This window comes from Pipistrellus hanaki (genome assembly GCF_964339955.1).
Source record: "Pipistrellus hanaki genome assembly, chromosome: 9".
Taxonomy (NCBI): Eukaryota; Metazoa; Chordata; class Mammalia; order Chiroptera; family Vespertilionidae; genus Pipistrellus; species Pipistrellus hanaki.
The window spans coordinates 58,585,999-58,612,499 of record NC_140511.1 but is presented as its reverse complement, the minus strand read 5'-3'; the positions used below and the strand labels follow the sequence as shown (position 1 = coordinate 58,612,499).

Below are 26,501 nucleotides of genomic sequence, written 5' to 3'. Positions count from 1 at the left end.
CAATTTCTCTTCTTCCTTTCCTCCACATGCATCATATACTCAAGCACATTCTATGATGATTTATTAAGTAGAGATGCATGTCCAAACTGCCCTACATATGACTATACTGTGTTCTCAATAAAGACAGCATTTCTCACTTGCTCATTGACTCTTTCCTTCCTTTTTACAGATATTTACTGAGTACCTAGCAAGTGTATGTAGTCTTTGGTGCAATGCCTTCAGTATCTAAACACTATATCACACTTCCATAAAGCTTGTCCCCAGGTTTATTGATCTTTGAGCCTCCCCTCAACTGATCATTGCCCCAAGAGTTGTAGGTGAATTTATTATAAAACACTTGTCGTGTTGTATTCAAAGTAATTTTAAACTAGAGAAGAAAATGGAAAATTATGTGTTGGTGACTAAATTTTGGCTTCTGGATAAGTATCATGAGTTTAGAGTACTGAAATGGTTTTGTTACCTATTCAAATATTGTACCCCACTTCACCTCTCCAGTTTACTTCACCATTAGTAATAAACTGAGTTCCATCCTTGGATTAAAACCATGATATTCCTGGGAGTTAACATTAATTACATCATGGCTCAAATTTTCTTTCTTTAGAAGAGTGGACACAGAGAATAGAAAAGGCAGATAGAGTCAAAGTGTAAAGAAGGAACCCAAAAAGGAAGACTATGGGGAAGCTAGCATTAGAGATATGGGCCTGGCATGTAAAAAATCAACCACAATGGGCAGTGAGAATCCAATTTGCAAATGTTCAGGATTTTCTAAGAAGGAAAAATCTACACTGGAATGGTTCAACACCTTACTCACTGAATATCTACAATCTGGGAATTGCTGTCAGGGAGATTAGTCAATATCATGCTAGAGATTGGAATCAAATATGTTACAAGGACCCTTCTAATGTGAAGGTTCCATGTCGTTGAAAATTTATGTAACATCTTGATTATACTTGTTTCTTAAATGGGCTTTGTTCAGTTCAAACAACAATGGTAGGTATAGACTAAGATAGCTTAAATTTTTCTGTAAGAAACACATTAGGAACAGCAACTGAAGTGGTAGTGTTGCCTCCCAGGGTGTAGTAATTAGGGATTCTGCTCTTGCTTTTGCAAACCATAGAGAAATCTCTTTTTTGTTGTTGTTTTCATAGAAAAAATTACTATTTTTAAAAAGTATTGTGTGTCTTTTCTTTTTTTTAAGTTTCTATATCATATGTTTAATTTCAGAGGATCTTTCATAAGTTTTAACGTACAGTTTGAATATATGTAATTTTTTATAATATTTTTTCTTTATTAAGGTATTACATATGTGTCCTTACCCCCATTGTCCTCTCAACTCATGCCCTCACCCCCCTGGTGTCTGTGTCCATTGGTTAGGCTTATATGCATGCATACAAGTCCTTTGGTTGATCTTTCCCCCTTACTCCCACCCTCGAGAAATCTCATTTTTTTAATAATCCTCTAAATTTGTCTGTTTTAGCAGCTTTCTATGCAATTATATTTGAAAATAATTGGCTTTTTTATCATGCATAGGTTAACAAACTCCATAGTAACAGAGTAACAGCAATGATAGTGATACCATTGTAATTAACCTAGTTATTAATAACAGCAAAGGAGCAAAGGGAAGCCCAAAAGGTATATTTCATTTGTGCAGCTTTGTCAGGAAACTAACATTTTATACTTCGCAGGGAGCCCCATTCTATTCCCCACAGATCCCTGAGGAAAGGGAGTGAACAATGGAAGAGAATAGACACATGCCCAGTAAAGTCTAATAAAAATGGGGAATGTACTGTGTCTCAGTCACACCTGAGAACAGGTCATTGGCCAGAGTAGACATGGCCACTGCAATAGTTGGAAGATTTATGATATCTAATCCCCTAAACCAGTGGTTGGCAAACTGTGGTTTACAAGCCATGGTTTGCCACTCTGTAGACTAATGAGTTCAATTGTTGTTCCCTGTGATTAAGCCTCTAAACAAAGGAGGTCGCTCCTTTGGCTCTCTTGGCTCTAGGCTCTCTTGGACCCCACACAATGAGCTAATGGACTTCAACTCACCTAAGAGTAAACTGAGTCCAATGCCAACATGGAACAGAAACTCTGGACACTGTCTTTGCTTTTAGCTCTCCTGAATCCTCACTTGCATTTCTTCCAGGACTGGATTAAGAGAAATGGGGCCTTTGGAAACACAGAGATGTAATTCCACACAAGTAAAAATTATTCATTTTTCTGTGTGAGTCTCAGAAAGTTCTTTTTCTTGAGCTACGGTAAGGATCCCACCTCTAGCACTTAGTGGGGAAAGGGATGCCCTACTTCCACCGATAACAATAGAAGTCAAATAAATCAATTCACAAATATGTATCTGAAAGGTCTCCTGCCACCACAAAGGAGAACATTTAATTTTATTTTGCCAAAAAAAAGTATTAAAAGGAAAACAATAACTTGCTGTTTTCTGAAATAATAGTTGGCATCATCATTAAGATCACTATGAAAAACAAGGCATCTAAAAATTGTATAATGAGAAATCGCAGCATGTTTTCTTCACTCTTTTTCTATTATACATAAAAAAAAATCATGTCTAGAATAGAAAAACTAGTGTAATTGTTCTATACTTTAATTAGAGGTGAAAGCTACTTGAGGATGTGGTTTGATCCTCGGGAATACTTCCAACATGTTCAAACTTGACTCTACTACAGGCCATGGTTTATAATCTATCATTTAAAACCCAAGGTGAGTTCTGATCAGAAACACATGTAGAACTTGCAGCATGTTCAGAAGAAACAGATGTCTCACGTTAAAAGTTAATATTTATTTTTATGTGGACTGAAAATAGAAGCATTAAAACCTATAGAAACCAGTGCATCTGTTGGTATTTATTGTGCTTGAAAGGGAATTGGGCAGATGCTCTAACCACTGAGAAAACCAGCCAAAGCTGTGTGCTGAGATTGAAAGAAATATGGGTTAATTTCTATGGTCAAATACTCTTTAGGGCTGCATATATCCTTTTGTACTATCCTGGTAATCAATGTAAACATAAAATATGTTTATGTAAGACTGAAATGTACTCTGTGGACACAGTAGTAGACAAATCAGAAGAGCTTACTGCTATCAAGATGAGTGGATGAGTACATTGTAGCAGAAACTGTTAATTGCTTCCCCATTAGTAACCCCTTTCTTTTTACTTTATAGCAAAAACGAAGCAATCTTTCACACACACACACACACACACACACACACACACACACAATGGCTGAAAATAATAAGGTCTCACTCTGCAAGGTTATATGAAAATGTTTGGGAAGAATTCTTAATTTTTCTTTCTTCTTTATAAAAATTATGACGCTGAAGAACAAGTGACCCTGCCCCTTTGTACACAGTTGGATGAAGGCAGCATATACATAGATGTTTAGTCACTATCATAATACAATGAGGACTCAAAGCTTAGGACAAGTTAGTAAGCTGAGGATCATGACATGTGAACAAACAAATGAGAAAATATGGGGCCTTGTTGATTTGCTTAGCTCCTGGACCAGTTATAAAATCCTCATGCTTCAAGACCTCTTGTTATTTTAGTTATTAAGATATAAAAATAGTTTTGTTAAACCCTTTTTGGGATGGGTATAAACAGAGCATTCTAATTTATGCAATCTTATGGTCTATTCATACCCAATTCACATGATTTAAAATGCAAGCCCCTCCCAACGTGGCATGAAATAGGTAACAAGGCTTACATGTAATGTTTCATTTCCAAAGCAAAGATTTTCAAAGAGTCCTCATTTTGGTCATTTCTGAAAGTTGATGAGTTATGAATCCATATTCAACAACTAACATATTATAAAAACGTAGATCGCTGAAACTTATCAGGTCTCCTCATTCTTTTCTCCCAATTTTTCTCTCTATAACTCTTCTAGTTGAGAAACTAAATTTAAAAGTCTTAAAAGCTTCATATTTCTGTCGGCCTAATACCTAAAACTTGTTAGCTCTAGGAAGTTGAATTTGTTTTATTATATTCCTGATTTTAAGTTAAACCAATTCACAGAGAACTAGAAAGTTCTTTGCAAATGAAAACATACATATATTTTTTTTTCTATTTTAATTATTTATTCTTGATGACTGCAAAAAGCCAAGGCCAAGCTGAATGTAAGAGTTAAGATATTCAGAGCTCAAGGGTCTTGGACTGAAAGATTAAGGTTAGGCAAATGCTTTGTGTTTCATACTTATGTCAATTAATTATGTACATGGAGAAGAGTGCTGAGAAGTTGGGATTGGTAAGCATTAAGGAGAATTAATTATCAGTTTTCTTGGTGTACTGGGGAATGTCCTATTACAAATGAGGTCAAAAGAATGGTAGGGAGCGTATTTATGGAAGAGCAAGTGGCACAATGTGTCTCACGTATAATGAGTATTTCATAAATATTGGTTGGCATGAAAGGAACCCCTTCCCATGACTCTAAGCCAAAAGTGAAGAGGAGAGATAAGTCATTTCTTACTGTTTTCAGAAAAAAAAAAAAACACAAACAAAACAAAACAAACAAACAAAAAACAACAACAGAAAAAAAACAACAACCTGCAGGATTTTCCAACTATTAAATAAAATTAGAAATTATCTCTCTTTAAACCTTACATTTGTAGATTGGGCTGATAAATCTCCTAAAAACATTTTTAAAAAGCAATATTACACATAAAGTAATTTGCCCTTATTATTTATTAAAACAAATTATTATTCCTACTACTATGAGCCAAATACCCCATTTTCTACTGGATTTGGCAATGAAAATGCATCATAAGCAGTGCAATGAAAAGCACCTGCCTCTTATTTCCCATGCTTAACAGACAAAAATAACTTATCTGTAGTAGTTTGCTGGTATAACAAACTACATTACAACATGTGGCTTAAAACAACACAAATGTATTCTCATAGAGTTCTGGAAGTCAGAAATAGAAAAGGAATTTTATGGATTAAACCAAAGTGCTGGCAGAGCTAGCTGTTTTCAGAGGCCAAAGGATGGAAATCCTACTCATTGTATTTTCTTCCCCAGCTTCTGTGGTCACATAACTTTCTTCTTATTTAGGCCCTTTTGTCTCACTCTTATAAAGACTTGCGTGATTATATTTAGGATCCAACTGGGCAATTTGGGGTAATCTTCCCATCTCAAAATTGTTAACTTAATCATACTTTCAAAGTTGCCTTTGCCTTTATTGAGCACATTACCAAGTTCCAGAGATTATTAAGTTTATATCCTTGGGGTGGGGAATTATTCAGTCTATAACATCCACAGTTTGTGGTAGATATCTAATGAGGTAGAGGTCTTGACTTGATAGTCTTGTAAAGAAAAGTATCAATAGCTAAAATCTATCAACAATGATAAAATATGAAGACTCTTGATAATAGTGATTTATGCTGGATCTTTGGAAGTTAGGAATGTAGGTTACCAATGAACTTATCTTAGGAAACTTAATAAATTATCTCCCTAATGTAAATATTCCAGCAAACAATATTCTTCAATGCTAAATTAAAGTAATTTAGGGTCAATACTTTGTAATGATGCCTGCCTTTGATTAAGTAAGTACCCAGGAAACCGTATATGATTTATCTCCATTAATTAAATGCAGTCAAATACAACTATAATTATTGTGAAAATCTGGAAATTTAAGCTAAGTCATATTTTAAATAATTTACACACTGGGCTACCACGTTGGAGAGGGGAAGGGAGAAAATGCTCACCTTAAATAATAAATCCTTCTTCCCATAACGAAGCTCCTTCAGCTGGGCTTGAATTTTTTTTGACTGTAAGAGCAGAAACATAAATTAGTGCCTTAATTTCATTTATATGTTTCAACTTAATGATTAGCATTTCTTCAAACTTTACAAAATGAATTTTTCAGCCAAGCGAAAGAGTCCAAAGACTTTGGAAATGAAAGAGGAAAGCTTAGCCTTTACTTTGGGAGTTGGTCATCTAGCTTTGTTAGGCAGGAAGAGAAAACCAAAGCCTGCTCAGAGGAAACATATTAACAGGTAATCCTTAAAGAAAGTGGCTTACTGTTCCCCCTGGCAAAGAATTCCAGTCACCCAGGCATGCCCCACATCTAATTTTAGATGCTAAATATATCTCTTCAATTCCATGCCTCAGTTTTGAAGGCTTGTTTCAATTATTTATTAAGGTAAGATTAAATATGGATAAGTTTAAATTGACAACCAAATTTGAATTTGACATATGTCCAAGGAGAAGAGAGCAAAGCTAGTATGACAGGAGGTGAAGAGCCTTTGCCCTTTAGAAGAACAGGCTTTTTAAGAGGACCATTACAAATGTAATAGTGCTTATAACAGGAATCTCTCTCAGAAGGTATATGTTTGGCTAACACATTGGAATATACTATTCTAGCAATAAAGCACAGATAATGAATATGCTTCCTGTTTTTCCAGGGTAGACCCAATTTCAAACATTCCAACTTAAGAACCTCAGTCATTTGTCTCTCTACATCTAAGATTATTGGTGTTGATTCTTCAGTAAAAAATATATAACAGAAACAAATAGATTATAATAGTCACAGGAAAAAAAGATAATTGAAAAAATAGTTGAGTGGGAATATAAAATAGTACAGTCACTTTGGAAAACAATGTTAACAGCTTCCTATAAAGTTAAACATACTACATTATATATCAATTATTTATACGTGTTTACCCAAAAGAATATATAATGTGTACATATATGTTTATAGTATCTTTTTCATAATCAGTTCATGTGCATTAACTGATTAACACTAAATTATGGTACCTCCATGAAATGAAATATTAGAATACTGACTTTAAGTATGAATTAAGGGCTGAAACATGTAGCAATGTAGGTGATCTCAAATGCATTATATGAAGTATGTGAAAGAATCCAGACATCAGAAGGTATGTTTTGTATAATACATTTATATGATAATCTACAAAAATGCAAACAAAAGGATAGGAAACCCAATCATGTTAGTAGTTGCCCTATGTTGGGGATTGGTAGTAGAGATTATAAAATAGCCAAAGGGAATTATGGGAGTAATGTAAATGTTCTATTTCTTGAATATATACAGTGATCCAACCCATTAAAACCTTATACTTAAATGGAATAATCTCTATGTAAATTATATCTCAATGAAATTCAATTTTAAAAGTAGCTGGTCACAGTACATAATAAAAACAATACCCTAATGGTATTCTATCCCAGTAAATCCTGCTGATATAATGTCCTCCTTAATAAAGTCCACTAATATTTGAAATCTTATAATTTTCCAAGCATATATTGAAGGCATGAGTCTTCCACTGAACCAACTGTAATGTACTGTAATTTAACCTATTATATTCAGAACATTTCTAAACATGCAAGGTAGTGGAGTTTGAAAAATGGAAGACTGTGTTACAATAGTGCTATAATCTCTAAATTTGTATCCAATGCTGGAAGTACCACTAATTAGAGTATAAAATTGAAAGTGTTGTAAATGTAAGGTTCTAATATTAGAAACTCAGTTTTCCATAGACGTCCTTATTGTGAGCCATCTGAATTTTGTGATCTATTAAATAAGGAAGCAGATAAGAGAGAACAAAAATAAAACAAAATTAAATGGAAAGAAATAAGAAAGGAAGGAAAAAGAGAAGGAGGGACTGAGGAAGAAGAGAGGAAGAGAAATAGGAAGGAAGAGACACAGAGGGAGGGAGGGAGGGAGGAAGAGAGAGAGAGAGAGAGAGAGAGAGAGAGAGAGAGAGAGAGAGAGAGAGAGGGAGAATATATGAGGAACAGGAAGCAAGAGAGAATTTGACATTAACAATTCAGAATTATGCAATTAAACTCTATACAGTAGGCCGAAGTTGGTTTGGCTCAGTGGTAGAGCATCAGTCTGCGGACCGAAAAGTCCCAAGTTCGATTCCAGTCAAGGGCATGTACTTTGGTTGCGGGCACATCCCCAGTAGGGGGTGTGCAAGAGGCAGCTGGTCAATGTTTCTCTCTCATCAACCTTTCTAGCTCTCTATCTCTCTTCCTTCCTCTCTGTAAAAAAATCAATAAAATATATTAAAACTAAATAAACAAACTCTATACAGTAGATCCTCAGGTTACCTCGTAGATTGTTCCTACAGTGCAAGGTAACACAATTTTCGCTGTAAGTGGGAACCCACCAACATGAGCATCTACATCACTCACATGGAGCACATACACAGCAGTAATGAAGGAAAACAGTAAAAAACAATGTAAAAGAAAGATAACAATTCCTGACCTTTACTTGTAAAGAAATAATAAAAAACATAAAGCACATATGCACATACATCAGAATGATGGAACTTTTTCTTTTTATAAATAAACGTGAGATGGCAACGTGACACGAAACAATGTATATTGAGTCCGACTTAACCTGAAGACTGCCTGTCCTCAGGAGCAGCAAGGATTTGTGCTTACTTAAAACCTAGTAAGGTTCCACCTCTACAAAAAGGCATTCTCTTTTTCTTGATATGATAGTGAAAGTAAAATGTAAGACACAATGCATTAGAAGACAAAGAGCCATCTTGTGCATACTTGGTTGGTACTGACCCTTAAGAATGAAACTCACACCTGAGTGAGTCCTCACCCCCTTGAATTTATGCTTCTACCTCAGGTCTACATTTACTACAACTCTGCTGGAATCTCTCATAAAGATTCCTAAGTGACCCAAAATAATTATGTTTTAGACACAGCATTTTTCTTTTGTTTATTTCTAAGACATTTCCTGGTTTTCATGACTATCCTTAATTTAGTGCTACTGATATTAGCAAAGAACTACTTCTGTTATCTTTCTCAACTACGTATATATGATCAAGTATCATTTTTCTCCCTGCAGTTGCAATCTGCTGTCCAGGACTCATTGATAGCCAGGACAGTCTCTTAGGAAAACACACTCTGATTTTGTTGTTGTTGTTGTTAATGTTCTTCCCCCTGAAGATATTTTTAAAGGGAGGGAGAGACACACAGAAAGAGAAACATTGATGTGAGAGAGACACATTGATTGGTTGCCTCCTGCACATGCCTCTACTGGGGCTCGGAATTGAGCCTGCAAGTCAGGTACATGCCCTTGACCTGAATTGAACCTTGGGACCCTTCAGTCCAAGGACTGATACGCTATCCTCTGAGCCAAACAAGCTAGGGTGCTTTCATTTTTTATCTAAACTAATGTTGACCAATATCAATGGGGAATGAGAGATTAGCACTCCATACAATGTGTTTTTTTTCCCCCCCCCAACTTCACTTCTATTCTACTCTATATTTTAAGAATTAGAAATGAATCAGTTTAACCATTTTGGCAATTCATTTCTTATTGCATACTTATACTGAATGCTCAGAATATAATTTAAACTTTTCTTCATAACTTGGATTCATTATTAAAATATCAATTTTGCATTATGCAGTAATTCACTCAGGAACTATAATAAAAACCTACACGTATTTTTCTATACTAAATGAACAGGAACATCTAGATTCCTGAGCCTCGTTATGGTTATTTAAAAATATCATTTTAGAATTTTTCATTACAGTCACTTATCATTTCTCTGCATCTGCCTATTCCAGTCTTCTTCTAATTTACAGTAGTTAAAAAGCAAAATCCAATCTAAGCATCTAATGAGAATATGAAAAATAAGAATAAATACATTTTGAATGATTTCATCTTTATTTTGTAATGTATATTGATATGAAACCCAGTTGACACTGTTTTTTTCTTATCTTGGGCATCATTTTTGAACATCAAAATTAAGCTTTACAAACAGTTCAGATATTAATACATTGGGGATTTTAGTAATTTTCTTTTAACTATGTTAATGATTTTAAATGTAATTCTAAATGTTTTTGCCTAGGAGTCATGAAGTTTTCACAAGTCCACAGCAAAAGTTAAGTTTGTTAAAATGATGATAATTATGATTTTATCCTATATAATAAGAGAGGACTATGCTAATGACCCATTCCACCATGAAGTGTAACAACCAACTGCATAACGATTGGATCATGGATCTGCAGGGGGATCGGAAAGCAAACTACAAGCAGGCAGCAGAGAGCTATAGGAGGGGGCAGGGCAGAAAACTATAAGGGGTGGAGAGGGATGGAGGGAGCTACATGGGGGCGGGGCAGTGGGCGATAAGCTACAGGAGGTCAGCAGCGAGCTACTGGCTCAGGGATTCATGTACAGGGCTACTAGTAGTTGTAATAAAAAGAAGATAAAGAAGGTGATAAAGATAGAAGGCATTGTCCATGGTAGGACATTTTAGCTAGGTTTATTTTTTTCCCTTTTAGAGACTATTGTTTAGTCTGAGATCTTTCTTTCCAACAATTTATGTTCAAATATCATTTCCTCCATGAAGTAATAGCGATGATGATATGGTGGTACATGATACGTGCAGCAGCAGCTTCCATTATTTTTTATATTCTTCTGTGGAAAATTGAAATATTAGCAATCTATTAGGTGTCAATAGGACTTGGACATTTTATTCATATATGAATACCAAACATTTAGGGTCACTGATCTAGAAAACTTTAATAAAAGTCATTACTCTTCTATTTTGTTGGTGGTAGTACTGAAACAAACAATAAATATTTCTATTTATATTGAAGACAAATTATTCTGACAAAATATATACCTCCTTTATAACTCAAACTTAAACTTTAAATTGGGTCCATGGAGAAAGAGATAGGGTAAATGTATAAATCATAATGAATATATTCAATTTATTTTAATCTTGTGTGATACTAAAGTATAAAATATCTAGTAAATCATAAATAAAAATTCAGAAATATTATATTAAGTAATAATATATTTAAAATAAATTAATCATTTTTGAACCAAGGAGCTAAAACATACAACTAGGCCCAGGCTGTTATTGATTGCTTCTAAATTCTATGGATACCTTCTCCTAGGAACCATCTCTCTTTCATGTATGTGAGTATTATAGAGACCATAAGAGCATGCCAGCCATTGTATAATATAGCTTCAATACACATATTCCTTATTCAAAACTGTTCTTTTGCTTACCATCCATAAGCATTATTAAGAAATAACAAAAGGGTAATATGCATATTGGTCACAATGACCTCACAGTAACAACGAACAGCAGGCTGTGTGGGGCAACCAGGCCAGCAAGGGGAGCAATTGGGGGAGATCAGGCAGGCAGACAGGTGAGCAGTTAAAAGCCAGCAGTCCTTAGGAGTAGTTGGGGGCGATCAGGCAGGCAGACAGGTGAGCAGTTAAAAGCCAGCAGGCACTTAGGGGAAACCAGGCTGGTGTGGGGAGAAGTTAGGGGCAATCAGGCAGGCAGACAGGTGATCAGTTAAAAGCCAGCAGTCCTAGATTGTGAGAGGGATGTCCGACTTCCAGTTTTGGACCAATCCCAGGGGTCCAGGACTGGAGAAGGTCCAGGCTGAGGGGACCCCACCCCATGCATTAATTTTGTACACCGAGTCTCTAGTATGTAATATTTTTAGAAATGTAGAAAATATAAACAATATAATAGTTGATCTCCATTCAAATAGAAGAATACAATGAAAGAAATACTACAAGCCAGTAGGTTTGAATTTTTGTTTTAGAGGGCATCAACCTGTAATTTCCATGTATTGAAAAATATATTAATTTTATATACAATGTTACTGTAAAGACATAAACTGGATTATTGAATTGCATGTTAGACTTTAACCTTAGTGTTTATAATAAAGACTTTTACATGTCCACTAAGGAGTGTTTTCATTTTATTTAATGAAAGAAATCCCAATCCCATTGGGGCACATGACTACCAACCTAATGTCACTTTATTTTTTCTTTTTCTTTCCCATTGATTTTTATTTTATTTTTTTATTAAATTATTATCTTTGTACATATACCATTGCCCCCCCATAAATGCCCTCCCTTCCCAGAGTTTTGTGTCCATTGGTTGTACTTATATGCATGTATACAAGTCCTTCGATTGATCTCTTATCTACCCCAGATCTCCCTACCCTCCCTGCTGTAATTTGACAGTCTGTTTGTTGCTTTACTGTCTCTATATCTTTTGGTTCTTCAGTTTATAATGTTCTTTATTATCCATAAATGAGTGAGGTCATGTGGTGTTTCTCTTTCATTAACTGGCTTTTAGAGATAGTGCAGAAGGAGAGACACAGAGAGAAAAAAAACATCAATGTTAGAGAAACACTCGCAGGGATGGATGGAGCCTGCAATCCTCATAAGGATCAAGCCAGCAACTGAAGCATCTGCCCTTGAACCCGGGACCCATCAGGCCACTGGCTGATGCTTTATCCACTGAGCCAAACTGATTAGGCCCTAATAACACTTTTCATTTTCCTTTCAAGTTGACAATTCAAGTGACCTAATTTTTGCAAATAAGGAACAATGAGATACGTGTCACTACTTCCTAGTTGAACTCCTACAAAGCAGTGACTATGAGTCACTAGGCAATCTTTTCTGTCTGTTGTGTTAGAAGGTAATAATAACAGGAAGTGGTTTTGGCTGCAATATTTAAGAAATGATAGAGATATAACACCAGCTCTGTGCCTTATGTCTAGAGTGTTTTGGGTGAAGGGGTCAACTTTTAACATATGTAAGCCATTGTTCTCAAACTGCCTTTCCCTTCCCCTTCCTTCACAGGCATGGGATCTGCATCATGGTATGAAGACTCTGATGCATGTTTCTTATTATTCACAGATGTTTCCATTAAAAAAATCCTTGCATAACTCATCTCATCTTTTGTGTGAGCTTCTTGGAGAAATCGACTAACTAGGTGCCTCCTGTCTCCTATCCTTGAGGTGTAAATAATCCACTTCTACTGATACTATCTCTACTATCTCACTAATATCATTAAGAATTATTACTATACCCTACATATTCTACATTAAATCAGGGATCATAAAATATAAATATATTTGAGAGATCAGTAGGATAGGAAATTGATTTTAGTTAAACCTGGATTAAGCAGGATAACTTTCCTCCCTAAGAAATGCATGAGTCTTTTTGCTTGTTTATTTGTTTTCTTTGGTTATGCAATGTTAAAACATTCAATATATATCTAAAAGTTTTCTTTACTTATTCCAATGTTTGGACTTCTGTGAGAAGGGGAAAAGGTCACGGGATGTCTAGTTTTAAAAAGTCTAGCACTGATATTGTTTCTATCCAGTTGAAGCTGGAAGAGAAAGTTTACTCACCTCTTCTGCACGGATGCCACACAGCTTATTTCCCGACAAGAGTTTGTTTTTCAAGCTTTTATTCTGAGGAAAGAAATATAGTTTTATTGTTAAGAAGTGATCGAATATTAAGAATTCCTTTAAATATGGAAGCAGCGTTGCATTTCTCTATGTTTTGTTCACAAAAAGTCCTTAAAGATAAGAGATATAATATATTGATTTGAGTAGAATCTGCAGTCTAAAAGACTGCTACTTCTATTCAATTAATGTGGAAATATTAGATTAATCATGAAAAATATGGAGCTTTTTTGGCCTTATATTTAAAATCTGTTTTGCAAAAACCTGTTTGGCTCAGTGGATAGAGCATCGGCCTACAGACTGGAAGGTCCCAGGTTCGATTTCGGTCAAGGGCCTGTACCTTGGTTGCGGGCACATCCCCAGAAGGGGGTGTGTAAGAGGCAGCTGATCGATGATTCTCTCTCATCGGTGTTTCTAACTCTCTATCCCTCTCTCTGCCTCTCTGTAAAAAAATCAATAAAATTTGTTTAAAAAAATAAAAAATAAAATCTGTTTTATATTTTATAACATAATTTTATAAGTTTAGTTTCAAATTTCAATTAATGCTAATTTCCAAAAGCACCCCTCTAAATAGCAAGCATTTATTTACACTATCATGTGGATGCTAGTCACCTTTGACCCTACTAAAATATAGCCAAAGATCCATCAGGGTCTGTATTCCTTTTAAATAAACTGTTTTAGACTCCTCTTCTACCCCTGACACCTGCATTGTTCTCAAAGAGCATCTTGACTTTCAGAAGCTATTTTGTCTTCCAGGCCTCATATGTATGCTCACACTGCTATGTACAGATACAGACAGATCAGTTAACTGTTGAACGTCTGATATTTTACCTAGATTCTTAGATGAATGTCTATTAATTCTGACATGAAAGCTACAATCATCTAAACCCGTAGATCCATTCAATATTTTCTGTCTCATTACACTCAGGCTTTTAGTCTTTGGCCCAGTAACTGAGTACCCCAAACTCCTTTTATAGAGGCGGCAAGAGTAGAGCAAAAACTTTACGAAAGCTCATAGCATTTTGACTTTGTAATGTCTCTCTGGGAGCAAACAGTGCAATGGCAAGGTACATGTCCTTCATAATTCCTCTGAGAGAGTCAATTTGATGAGCACCATGAGCAAATGGATGAAAATTTATGCAGAGTGAATGAGTAACTGGATAAATAGATACATTACATTTAAGAGTTCTTCATTCACAATTCTTACCTGATTTTGAGCATTTCCTATTTTATTTTTCTGCCATACAAATATAACGTACACCAGTTCAGAATAACCATTTGTCTATTTTTTCTCTTTAGCTATGAGTTGGAATTCTAAAACACCCATCAAGAATTTCAAAACCATAAAATGTTTTATACATATGAGGAGTTACCTTGATCCACTCAATAATGCCTTTTTGCAAATATTTGTATTTATCATTGAGCACAGGATTAGGGTTTTTAAAGAGACTTTAATAATATACATTATTTCTGTATTTAAAAGCTTGTAAACTACAATAATGAGACACATACTGATGTGCTAACTCTGCAGTATTGCTCAAATTGTAGACTAAAAAAATGCCTAGCTTTCTTTCTGTTCATGTCTATGTTTTGATATATGCAATCTTAATTATTTGTAATGCAATGGTCAATTTTCCCTTTTTTACTTATCTTATTATTTTGTACATAGAGCTATAGCTCTAGAGATTTGATATTCACTTATATATTTTATCTTTCTATAGTTATATTGTTTTAATGAAAAGACAAATGAAATTGAAATAAAGTCTATAGTTTATTTAATATTACTGTATAAATGTTAATTTGTTAGTTCAATAATTGTTTTATCATTCTTTCTGCTGTTACATTAGAGGTTTTGGCTAAGGTACATGAGAACATTCTGTATTAATTTGCCCTGTCTTTTCTATATAAAAATTATTGCAAAATAAAAAGTTAAGATATATACAAAATAAAATTTAAATAAAAATAAATAAGAAAAAAGTGAGTGAAACACATTTGAAATGAAGATGCATATACAAACACAAAACATTCACACATGATTAACTTGATTAGAAATGATAATAAGTTATTATATTTAAAAATTCATAAATATAGTCTATACTACTTAAAATTTGCATCTTCACTTAAAACATTTCTTCTTTTTCTTGCCTTTTGTTCATTCTGTTCAATTCTAAGATGAGAGAGAAAGTGGTGAATAAAACATTATTTCACCGGAAATGTTTACAATCATCTTGGACATTGCATCTGGATTAGCACTGGGAAGGCAGCCACCCCTCCACATGGACTCCATCCAAAAAGAAGCTGCGATTATACTGTGTGTCCATAGTCTGCTCTGGCGGTGGGCAATTCTGGGCAACTGTATAAAGCAATATGTTTCCATTAAGCTAAATGCCATTTCTGGAGCTGAAGAACTACAGTATTTCACCATTTTGAAACATATCCAGAACTGGGGATAATTCATTATAATCACCCACAATGGGGCCAATTGCGGGACACAAGGGAGCTTGCCAAGGCCCATGCTGAGATTATTCTTAGATGGCATGTTCTTCAGCATGGATGGCACACAGTGCTCATGAGGGGATACTGGTTCCCAGACAACGCATTGATTTAACCTTTCCACACATGATTAGTGACTACTTTCTTAATTCCCCCGCCCCTGCTCCCCCTCAAAAAAAGGATAGCATTTAGGCATTAAAAACAGGGTTTTTGCAATTTGGTAATTAGACTTGTGTCATTACTTTTACCTTCTAAGTCACATGTGTCAAACACAAGGCCCGCGGGCCAAATCCAGCCCGCCAGGCCTTGTAATGTGGCCCGCACCGCGCTGTCATCACTGCACTGCACTGTCAGTTTATGACATTGTCAGTTTATGACTGTTCAGTAAACCATTTGGCCCACGATTTAGGCTGGATTTTAGATTTTGGCCCCTTCTCTGATTGAGTTCGACACCCCTATTCTAAGTGAAGGCTCTCAACCATATCACACTTAATGATATTTTTATAAGATCTAAAGAAACAACTTACACAGGTAACTATACCAAAAATTCCAGAATACAATTATAAATACGCCTCACTTGAGAGGATATACATAAAGGTAGATTAAGAGAGTCATCAAATGATTAAATGTCTGTTCTTTCTTCATGTCATACTTCCATCATCATTTCTTCTAATAACCACACCCTGGTTTTTCTTATGAGAAATATTTTCCATGCTAATTTCATGTGGCCATATGACACAAACTCTAGCCACGGCATCAAGGGAACAGAATGAGATTCAAGCCCAGCCAATCAGAGTCTTGGTCCAGATTTGATAAAGTAACAAGAACATCACGGATGAGACTGAAACATAAATATTTTATATTTGAGAATTAGGGAGAAAAGGGTAACCACTAAATCTGAACTTATCTGAGAAGAGACCTAACATAGACAAAGAACACCTGGGTACATATAAATACTGAATCCCAGCAATGTTGTTGGTCCTTCTACTCCCCTTCACACAATCTTGCTGGAAGCTAGTAGACTGGGTTTTTCAGTTACATCTTTCTAGCACCTAAATCTTTTTGTCCACCCTATAATCATATAATTCTGCCACTTCCATAAGATTTATAGTGCCCAGGCTCAGTGTATGCCATAGTACGCCAGTAGTTCAGTGGTTGAGCATCAACCTATGAACTCATAGGTCACTGTTTGATTCCCAGTCAGGGCGCATGCCATGTTTTGACTTTTATCCTCAGTAAGGGGTGTGCAGGAGGCAGCTGATGATCAGCGATTCTTATTAATGATGTTTCTCTCTCTCTCACTCTCCCTTCCTCTCTGAAATCAATATATGATTAGACTACCAAAGGACTTCCAAGAATCCAAGATTAGATCAAACACTAATGCCATAGCTTATCAGGATGTGGGAAGATAATATATCCAAGTATTTTGCCTTGTCTAAAGCAAGAAAATAGATCTTGCTTAACACCTACATAGGTATTTTCCTCCTAATTGGATGCTGTACAAATTTGGGGTAGGTTGAAACAAATGTTCCCCCCAGTTTCTTAGGAACCTAGTTTGTATATGTCTCAGCCCTGCCTAAAAATATAATTTATTATTTCCCAATACCTGATAGTAACAGAAAATATTTTTTTTATTATAGCAAAGGTGAAGATTTATTGAAGAACAAGTACAGACTCCTACATGGGGAGAGGGAAAGGGACCCCCAGAAAATATTTCTTAATAAATAGTATATCTGCTTAATCTAGTTTGATTTTTGCCTATGAAATTAAAACATCCTAATATATTTTACATGGTGTCTCAATCCCAACATTCTGGGCTACTCAACAGAAAGAGGTATAAACCTAGTATATATAAATCTCGTATATCTCAATAATCTTGCTATATGGAAATGTAAAAATTCTGAAATTACAGTGTCTTCATTTTATAGTGTCTAAAGTAAAATTAGGTGTTAACTGGGATTTTTGTTTGCAAATAATAGAAACCAATAATGGATAAAACAAGCAAAACATGAATTTATATTATGAGGATTTCATGCAGAATGAAGATAAAACTTGAGGAATGAGGCTCAGAAAATACACAGGGACCAAGTAGAAGGAGGTATCTATAATTATATGATAGGAATGGAGTTACTGTGACAACTAATTGAGAGACAGTAAGTCACTGTACTTAATTACAAGGTGGAACTACGAGGTCTCAATTTTCATGTCATAAGTCAGAAACTGGGATCATTTGGGATCGTCAAATATACTAAAGTATGTAGCTGTGTTTACCACATTATTTTTGGGTTTAAATAAGATATACTATTGCTGTTATGAAACTGAAAACTGTTAATGTCTTTAAAGTGCAATTGAAATGTAACCTTAAAGTAAAAACACCTGCAGTGGTATTCAAACTAAAACCAGAAATTGCTGTGTGTCAAGATAGTGATGCTTCAAAGCGATGAAAAGCATCTCCTATTTTAGGACTTTTAAGAGGGATGTGCAAAACCATTATATATGACTGCTTGAGATCCACATTTGTTTCCATTTAACTGTGTTTAAAATTCCTGGAAAAATGGGCATGCTTTTTGAAACAAGTCATTTTGTAATTGGAAATCAATAGAATTTAGGGGTAATATGAAACATAAATGCCTTATTTCTAAAATATTGGCAGATATTATTGTATTTTGCAAATTTTCTAAGTGTCTTTTATTGAGAAAACCTCAGGAAAGGGATGAGATATGGGACTGAGATATAAACCATAAGTGTTTATTTTATCATTTCTTAGATGAAACTTTTTTTCACTATTTGATATTTATGAAATCAGGATATAGTCTACAATACTAGGCACTTTTCATGTAGTATTTATGGTTCCCCACACTCCTAAAAAGTTGCTAGGTCAGCCCTTGCTGGTTTGGCTCAGTGGATAAGAGTATCGGCCTGCAGACCAAAGGGTCTCAGGTCAAATCCAGTCAAGGGCACATGCCTGGGTTGCAGGCTAGGTCCAATGTGCAGAAGGCAGTCAATCAATGATTCCCTCTCCTCATTGATGTTTCTGTCTCCCTCTTCTTCTCCCTTCCTCTCTGAAATCAATAAAAATATATACATTTTTAAAAAGTTATTAAGTCAGACAGTACACTTTAAAAATAGATTAATCCTTAAGTTTAAAGATTGTTTTTCCAAAATTCTTGTTTGAAATAAGTGGTAAAGAAGGCAATAAAGGGGGGAAAAATCTTTCATTTAGAAAGCTTAACTGTCAAGAAACTACAGAAAATAAAAGAAATGTGTACATAAATCTTTTTTATTTATTCTAAGCCATATAAAAGGAAAAAAAAAGTAGAATTTTAAAATAGAGAAAGATGAATTGTTACAAAATAGTTTCAGAATTAATAATGGAGAAAAAGTCCAAACAGAATAAGTCATTTGGAATTATTTTCCTCCCAACAAAAACAAGTTCAAATTAGAGCTACTATTTATAATACTTTAAACAATAAAATAAAATTTAAAAAAATTATAGCTTCTAGAATAAGGAAGAAAAGTTATTCACAGATTATTTTGTCTGTCAATATCTAAGTGCTTTAATATAGGTACATTGGTGGAAATATCAACTATGGGAAAATTTGCTTTAGTTTCAAACATTAAGTAGATATGACTATTTTATAGATATATGATTTGCAAAAGTATATATAATTTCTACTCAGTGTCTACAGCCAAAGTGTCTAATCCGTACTGATTTAAATGCTTTTTCTTAGTAAACAGTGCAGTATGAGTAATATTCACTTTCCTAGGATGTTATACTTATTTTTATTATAGATCAATCTAGATTCTATCTGATTTACCAAGTAGAACAAATTTAGCTGCCCTAAAATTCCCAGAGAATTAAACTCCCCGGTCGCTAGTGGGAGCAAGGTAAAGGTTCTTGGAGTGCTGTTGAAAGAAGAATTTTCAGAAGCCCCTATGTGAAGATGGGATGTGGAAGAAGGCTTTATTTGCATGAAGTTACATTTCTTGGGTTTTAAAGTCCCCTCCCCCTTAAGCCAGTCCTGGAAAAGGCACAGCTGGGGTTCCAGGAGAGCCAGAAACAAGGCCAATGTCCAGAGCCTCCAGTCTCTGTTGTAGTCAGGGGAAGTTCAGCATCCAGGCCAAATTAAACTCCATTAGTCTATTCTGTGGAGTCCAGCATGACTGTGTGCCATGTGGGAGCAGGAGAGCACAACCCCCTACCACAGGAGACCTGGGAACCCAGCACCTGAGAGAGGGAAGGGAACTTCCTCTATTGGGAAGTTTAAATATTCAGGTTTATCTCCTTGCAGTGGCTATGCCCATTCTGGGCATTGATTCACTTTTAGGTTTGATTGACAAGCAGACAGGTAAGCATCTTCTCATGTCATTCAGACCTTACTGGGCATGCATTTAAACTGCCTTTGTCCAGTCCCTTCCCCCATCAAATCAACCAGAGGAGAACAGATTTGGAGAGTGCTAAATGCAGCTTTTTGGCAAAGCTACATAAATGACTTGTCTATATCTAGCTTCCCCTTTCCTCCTTTCCTGTTAAATAACAGGTTATTACAATGGCATCACTAAGATGCTAGCAGTAGACAGTTCCTTCTGGATATCTGCTCAGACCCTACTTAGCTTGGTTAAAGCTGCAGGCAACAAGTAAAAATAATTTCTTAGTGTTTATTATTGAACTAAAGGAGCTCAGATAGACCAGTAGAAAAGTATGAAGAAACATTGATGCTAAAATCAAAATATTCCTTTTAAAAATATGTATTTTATTTATTTAATTTTTTACAGAGAGGAAGGGGGAAGATTAGAGATTTAGAAACATCAATCAGCTGCCTCCTGCACATACTGGGGTTGTGCCCCCAACCAAGGTACATGTCCTTGACCAGAATTGAACCTGGGACCCTTCAGTCCGTAGGCCAACGCTCTATCCACTGAGCCAAACCAGTTAGGGCCAAAATATTCTTTCTTTAGGGTCAAATGCATCAGCTTCTACATTTTTCTTAAGCAGAGGTTTGCTCAGTCCTATCTGAAAGTTTAGTCATGTACCTTAAACATTAAGTATTCTTCCAGTATCTTTTTCTGCTTATGTAAGACTTAATCCTGCTACAGCATTTGCACTCCAAGTGATTGGGCATGCTGTGAGAACAAGGGCTGCTAGTTCTACACGGACTTTCTCCTTTGAAAGGAAATTATGTCAGTATTATTTTTTTGCATGTGAATGATTAATTTGATCTTGGAGAAAACATCTGTGCTCAGAGTGCATTCGGAATGCAGTGGAGGAAGCAGCTGCTCATATGGTGATGCCAAATGACCTCATGACAAAGTTTCCTCTCTCCTTCTCAGTTTTGGCCTCTATTTGTGTCAGAATATTTACCATTAAAGTCAGAGCCCTAGTTTTGACTTGATTCATTCTATCATTCATCCATTCATTCTTCAAATATTAAATAAGTCTTCCTGTAACCAATGTATACTGCATACAAAAAGACACGGTGGGTACAAAAAGATCTTTACATGCAGTATTAATGTCCACATTATGTCATTAGGGATTGCAATTTAAAATAGCAATGAGATTCCACTACACATCAATTATAATGGCAAAAACTCAAATTACTGACAACACCAAATGCTGTGGAAGCTATGGAACAACAGGAACTCTCATTCACTGCTGGTGAGACTACAAAATGGTACAGCCACTTTGGAAGACAGTTTGGCAGTTTCTTACACAGTTGTATAAACTTTTACCATGATTGAGAAATCATACTCCTTGATATATACCCAAAGGAGTTAAACATGCATATCCATATAAAATCTGCACAAGGATACTTAAAGCAACATTATTCCTGGTTGCTAAGACTTGGAAGCAACTAAGATGTCCTTCAGTAGATGAATGAATGCATAAACTGTGATATAGTCAGGAACATTTTTCAGGGCTAAAAAAAATGATGTATACATCAAACAAACACATCTATTCAATTGTATTAAAAAGAAAATACCTGACCTCATAATCTATAAAACAATAGACAGAAATAATTGGTATATTCATCATTTAAGCCAGGTGTATTAGATTTTTCATGTAAAATATATATTCCTTGCTGGGTCAGAGTGGATCAGTGGTTGAGCATCGATCTATAAACAAGAATGTCATGGTTCTATTCCTGGCACATGCCTAGGTTGCAGGCTAAGTCCCCAGTGTGGAATGTGCAGGAGGCAGCCAATCAACAATGTTTCTCTCTCTCCCTTTCCCTTCCTCTATGAAATCAATAAAATAATAATATATTATTTGAAAAATATCAGTATTATTTCATAAAGAGATGGATATTAATAAAAGTTTTAAAAATTATATGATAAAACTACTTTAATGTTCATAGTAGCTTTACACTACAAAGAGCTCTTTGACTGTTCTTAAAGTAGCAGTTTTAATAGTTTAGAACTTAAGACCTATTGAAATAACTAACTACTTCAAATACAAATTAAACTATGCATACCCTTTTTGGTATTTGCTAAAATAACACAAAAGTTATAAATAAGGGCACTAAATAAAGAGGATATTAATACTTTTTAAAATTGATATATTCTTATTAAGTAAATTTGCTATATTTTTAAAAAGTAAAATTCACACAATGCATTGTGTTCGTCATGTTTTGATTTTAAAAGTTTTCATAAAATATGCTCACTGAAATTCCAATATGTTTCTAAAAGGATTTTGCTTTATTGCAGCTGTCATTTATGTCAGCAAAGATCTTCCATTTTAAATTACATTTACATCGAAATTTGAAATTTATCTTCATTGTATGACTCAAAGTTTCCTGCTTTTAAAATCGTGGTTCCAGCAAGAGAGAACAGGCATGTTGGGTAAATATTATTTACCTTTCACTGAACATTTGAAGCATTTTGATATTAAAATCAAGTTATATTCAATTTTTTCTAATTATTTTTTACCCCAATACACACAGTTAAGTGCTCTAGTTTCCACCATGAACTCAACGCAGAAATACACACTATCAGCTTCCTTACCCAGGACAACCATCTTCAAATATGTTTTCTGGAATAGCAGTATCACTTGAGTACTTATTAAAAATATAAATTCTTAGGCCCCAAATTGACCCAAACTTACTGAGTCAGTATCTCTGATACCAGGGCCTGGTTACCTGTACCTAAATACTTAAATAGCTTCTAAGGTGATTCTTCTGCTCACCCAAGTTTGAAAAGCACTACTGAAAGCTAATGTGAGCACTTGCCCCAGATTTATACAGGGGGAATATAATGGCAGTCCATTTCCGGATTTGTGCTCACAGCTAAATAAAATCTCTCTGGTTCATATCACTTACAAATAGTTTAAGTTAACTACCCTCATGTTTTCAACTCCACCAGCCCCACCTTGAGTGATTTTAAGTAATACAAATTATCTGACTAACACATGGCCACCCTCATATGCTACTCCAGTGTCCTTACTAAGCAGACCTCTCAAATATGGCAAAAGCACTCCCATAAATCTTTCTGACTGCAGTACTGTGACCAGGCTATTTTTCATGATGATGGGAATGTGATTCAAACAGCCTTTATCATAAACCTTGCACATGAATAATAAATCAACCATTTAAATAACCTTTCACAGACATTCCCTCAGTATTTTGTAAGGGCCTTGAAACTCTACATTGCCATTGCTTGACTTGAAGTGTGGTCCCCAATAAGCTCATTAGGGTTTTGATGCCAAATGTAGACTCAACTAGTATTTCTTCCACAAGCTCTTTTGGCCTGGCATTCACTCAAGTCTCAAAGCTTAGAGTTGGAGGTATATTTCTTTCTAAGTTACTCTGCCAACCTTAGCATAGTATCTTAATCATATAGTCAATGGCTTATAGTCATAAAAATGTTTTATAAATTTTCATTAGTAATAAAAATAAATATGACTGCTCACAAAGTACAGACACTTCATCACACAATTTGCATGTATATTTATCTTTAACTAGAGGCCCTGGGCACAAAATTTTTCACTGGGGGTGGGAGGTTCCCTCAGCACAGCCTGTGCCCTCTTGCAGTCTGGGAGCCCTCAGGGGATATCTATGGGCCTAAGAAGGGAGTCAGACATCCCTCCTGCAGTGCAGGACTCTTTGATCATTACTGTCTGCCTGCCCACTTTTTCTTACTGCTTGGTTCACTGCTCCTTAGCACTGCTACAGAGGCTCCTGCCACCACCATTACACATGAGCCTGGCTTCTGGCTGAGTGGTGCTCCCCCTGTGGGAGTGCACTGACCACCTGGGGGCAGCTCCTGCATTGAGCGTTTGCCCCTGGTAATCAGTGTGTATCATAGGGAATGGTCATTCTGGTTGTTTCACTGTAACAGTTGCTTAAGTTTTTATTATATAGACAAGAGGCCCAGTGCACAAAACTTGTGCATGGGTGTGTATATGTTTCCCTCAGCCCAGCCTGCACTCCCTCCAATCTGGGACCCCTTGAGGGATGTCTGACTGCCTGTTTAGGCCCATTCCCAGCCTAATTGATGACTAACTGCTCCCCTGCTGGCCTGATCACCCCCAACTACCCTTCTCTGCAGGCCTGGTCCCCAACTGCCCTTCTCTGCAGTCCTGGTGACCCCTAACTGCCCTCACCTGCAGGCCTGATCACCCACAACTGCCCTCCCCTGCTGGCCATCTTGTGGTGGCCATTTTGTGTCCTCACGGGGGCAGCCATCTTATGTGTTGGATGGTGGCCAATTTGCATATTACCTCTTTATTTTATAGGATGGTTCTTAAATAGTCTTATGAGTGTGGTGCAAGAATGTCCATTTTGCAAGTGAGATTCTAAACTTATGCATTTCACTTTATAATATTGCATTATTCTAATCCTGAGTGCTAATTTCATACTTTTATTAATTAGAAAAACAAAACAAAACTGTGTTTAGCCCTGGGTGATAGAGACCCAGTATAGTGGAATCTTAAATAAAATAGAATGTTCTTTCTATGACTTTCTGACACAAAAGTCAAACTGTTGTGACTCTTGAAATTATTAAAGATCAGACCTCTTCTCACTAGCTGTGTTACCTTTGCCTGTTTGGGCCATGATGTCCTCATCTCTATAGCTACATCGCACTATCCTTCAGAGATACAATCTGGAAGGTGCCCACATCTCTCCTGTTTACAGAATAGTGGCCAGAACATAGGTATATAGCCCCAGACATCTATAAAGGAGAGTCTGAAATGTTTATACAATTAATTATGAATTGTGATTCTTGCTCCAACTCATTTGTTATCCATCGGGCAAGAAAGCATCATAGATAAGGTCTTAGTCAAAATTTCTCATGTTGGGGTCCTCAAATTACCTTCAGAATGACCTAGGACATTTAACAATAAGTCAGAATCCTGGATCCTGCCCAGATTGGGAGAATCACAATATCTGGATATGCAGCATAGGAACCAGCAGTTCTCTTAGGAGAGTCTTATGCACATTAGAACCACTGCAGAGTGTGAGGAATAAATGGATAGGTATTAGAATCTTTTAGAATCTCTTTGTCTTACTTTATGTCCTCCCATTATTAACATCCTCTACAGTATCTGAGGGTTGGTCATTCTAGGCTTATTAATCCCTGGCAGATGTTAAAGCTCAAAAGTGATGATATAAATATATATAAAATATATATCCAAAAACCGTCAAACTTTCAGGTAGCATCTTATACACTTATACAAGCTTCTTAACAATTCTGTGAGGTTGCTAGCAAGATTTAGTATTCCTACTTAACAGGAATACTAAACAAAACTGACACTCAAGGTTAAGTGACTTGCACAATGCCACACACAACATTTTCTGTTTTTAAATCCACATTGTATGATATTATCTTCATTGATTTTTAGACAGAGTGGAAAGTGGGGAAGATGAGAGAGAGAGAGAGAAAGAGAGAGAGAGAGAGAGAGAGAGAGAGAGAGAGAGAGAGAGAGAGAGAGAGAGAGAGAGAGAGAGAGAGAGACGGGAGAGAGAGATTGATTGGTTGCCTCCCATACACACCCTTTCTGCGCTGTCATCGAACTTGCAAAAAGGTAAATGCCCTTGACCTGAAATTGAACCTGTGACCTTTCTATCTGTGGGCTGATGCTCTAACCACTTAGCAAAAACAGCCAGGGCAATGTCCCACTGCTCTTGAGAGGCAAAGGTGGACTGACATCTTCATCTGATCACAAGTCCTGTATTCTTCACTTTCTTGCAACTATCTCCCAAATAATAAGGTTCGGAGCATAACCCCATGGTGGCTTCAGCTTTGCCAGCTCTGATCCATGAGGATCTTCCTATTGATATCTCTCTCCTCAAGGTTTATCATTCATCCCAATTAGAAGGCCTACTTAGCATTGTTTTAAGTGTTGAAAATAAAATCTAAGATCCAAGGGTTTTTCTAAGGGTGGTGGGAGGGAAGTGATGCTCAATGCCTGCCCCCAGCACTAATCTAGGCTCTTCACATGATCAGGTACAATAGTTCACATTCTGAAGCCCAAAGCTTTTCACACCATCATTCTCACTTATGCTAGAGTTATAGTGTAAATGACCAATGGTTCTGCATTTAGCTTGATTTTCTTCAAATTATGTTCACCAATGTAAAAAGTATTCACTACCTAAGGAAGTCATGGATAGCTGTAGAATTTTGAAATCACTAAATGGCATTTCACTTTTAAAATTTGGAAAGACCTACAGCTTGTTCCAAATTTTGTCCCCACATTTGATTCTTCTTGTGGTATGCCTGCTGTGATATGTGCTTTTAGACTAGCACTGGGGTTTTAAAGCATTAGAGTCTGTAAATGAATTG

At 35.9% G+C, this 26,501-nt stretch overlaps 1 protein-coding gene and 1 long non-coding RNA gene across 4 annotated transcripts in view; one reads left to right on the top strand and one right to left on the bottom strand.

Moving 5' to 3' along the window:
- Nucleotides 1-26,501, bottom strand: part of LUZP2 (leucine zipper protein 2) — a 286,277-nt gene that overhangs the window by 53,082 nt on the left and 206,694 nt on the right. For both annotated transcript variants that reach the window (XM_084893618.1, XM_084893619.1), the window contains exons 6-7: nucleotides 13,173-13,235; nucleotides 5,720-5,782 (exon numbers count right to left, since the gene is read on the bottom strand). In XM_084893618.1, the coding sequence (XP_084749744.1) occupies nucleotides 5,720-5,782; nucleotides 13,173-13,235 (126 nt within the window). The remainder of the gene's footprint in view (nucleotides 1-5,719; nucleotides 5,783-13,172; nucleotides 13,236-26,501) is intronic.
- Nucleotides 1-26,501, top strand: part of LOC311627274 — a 356,010-nt gene that overhangs the window by 130,255 nt on the left and 199,254 nt on the right. The window lies entirely within an intron of this gene.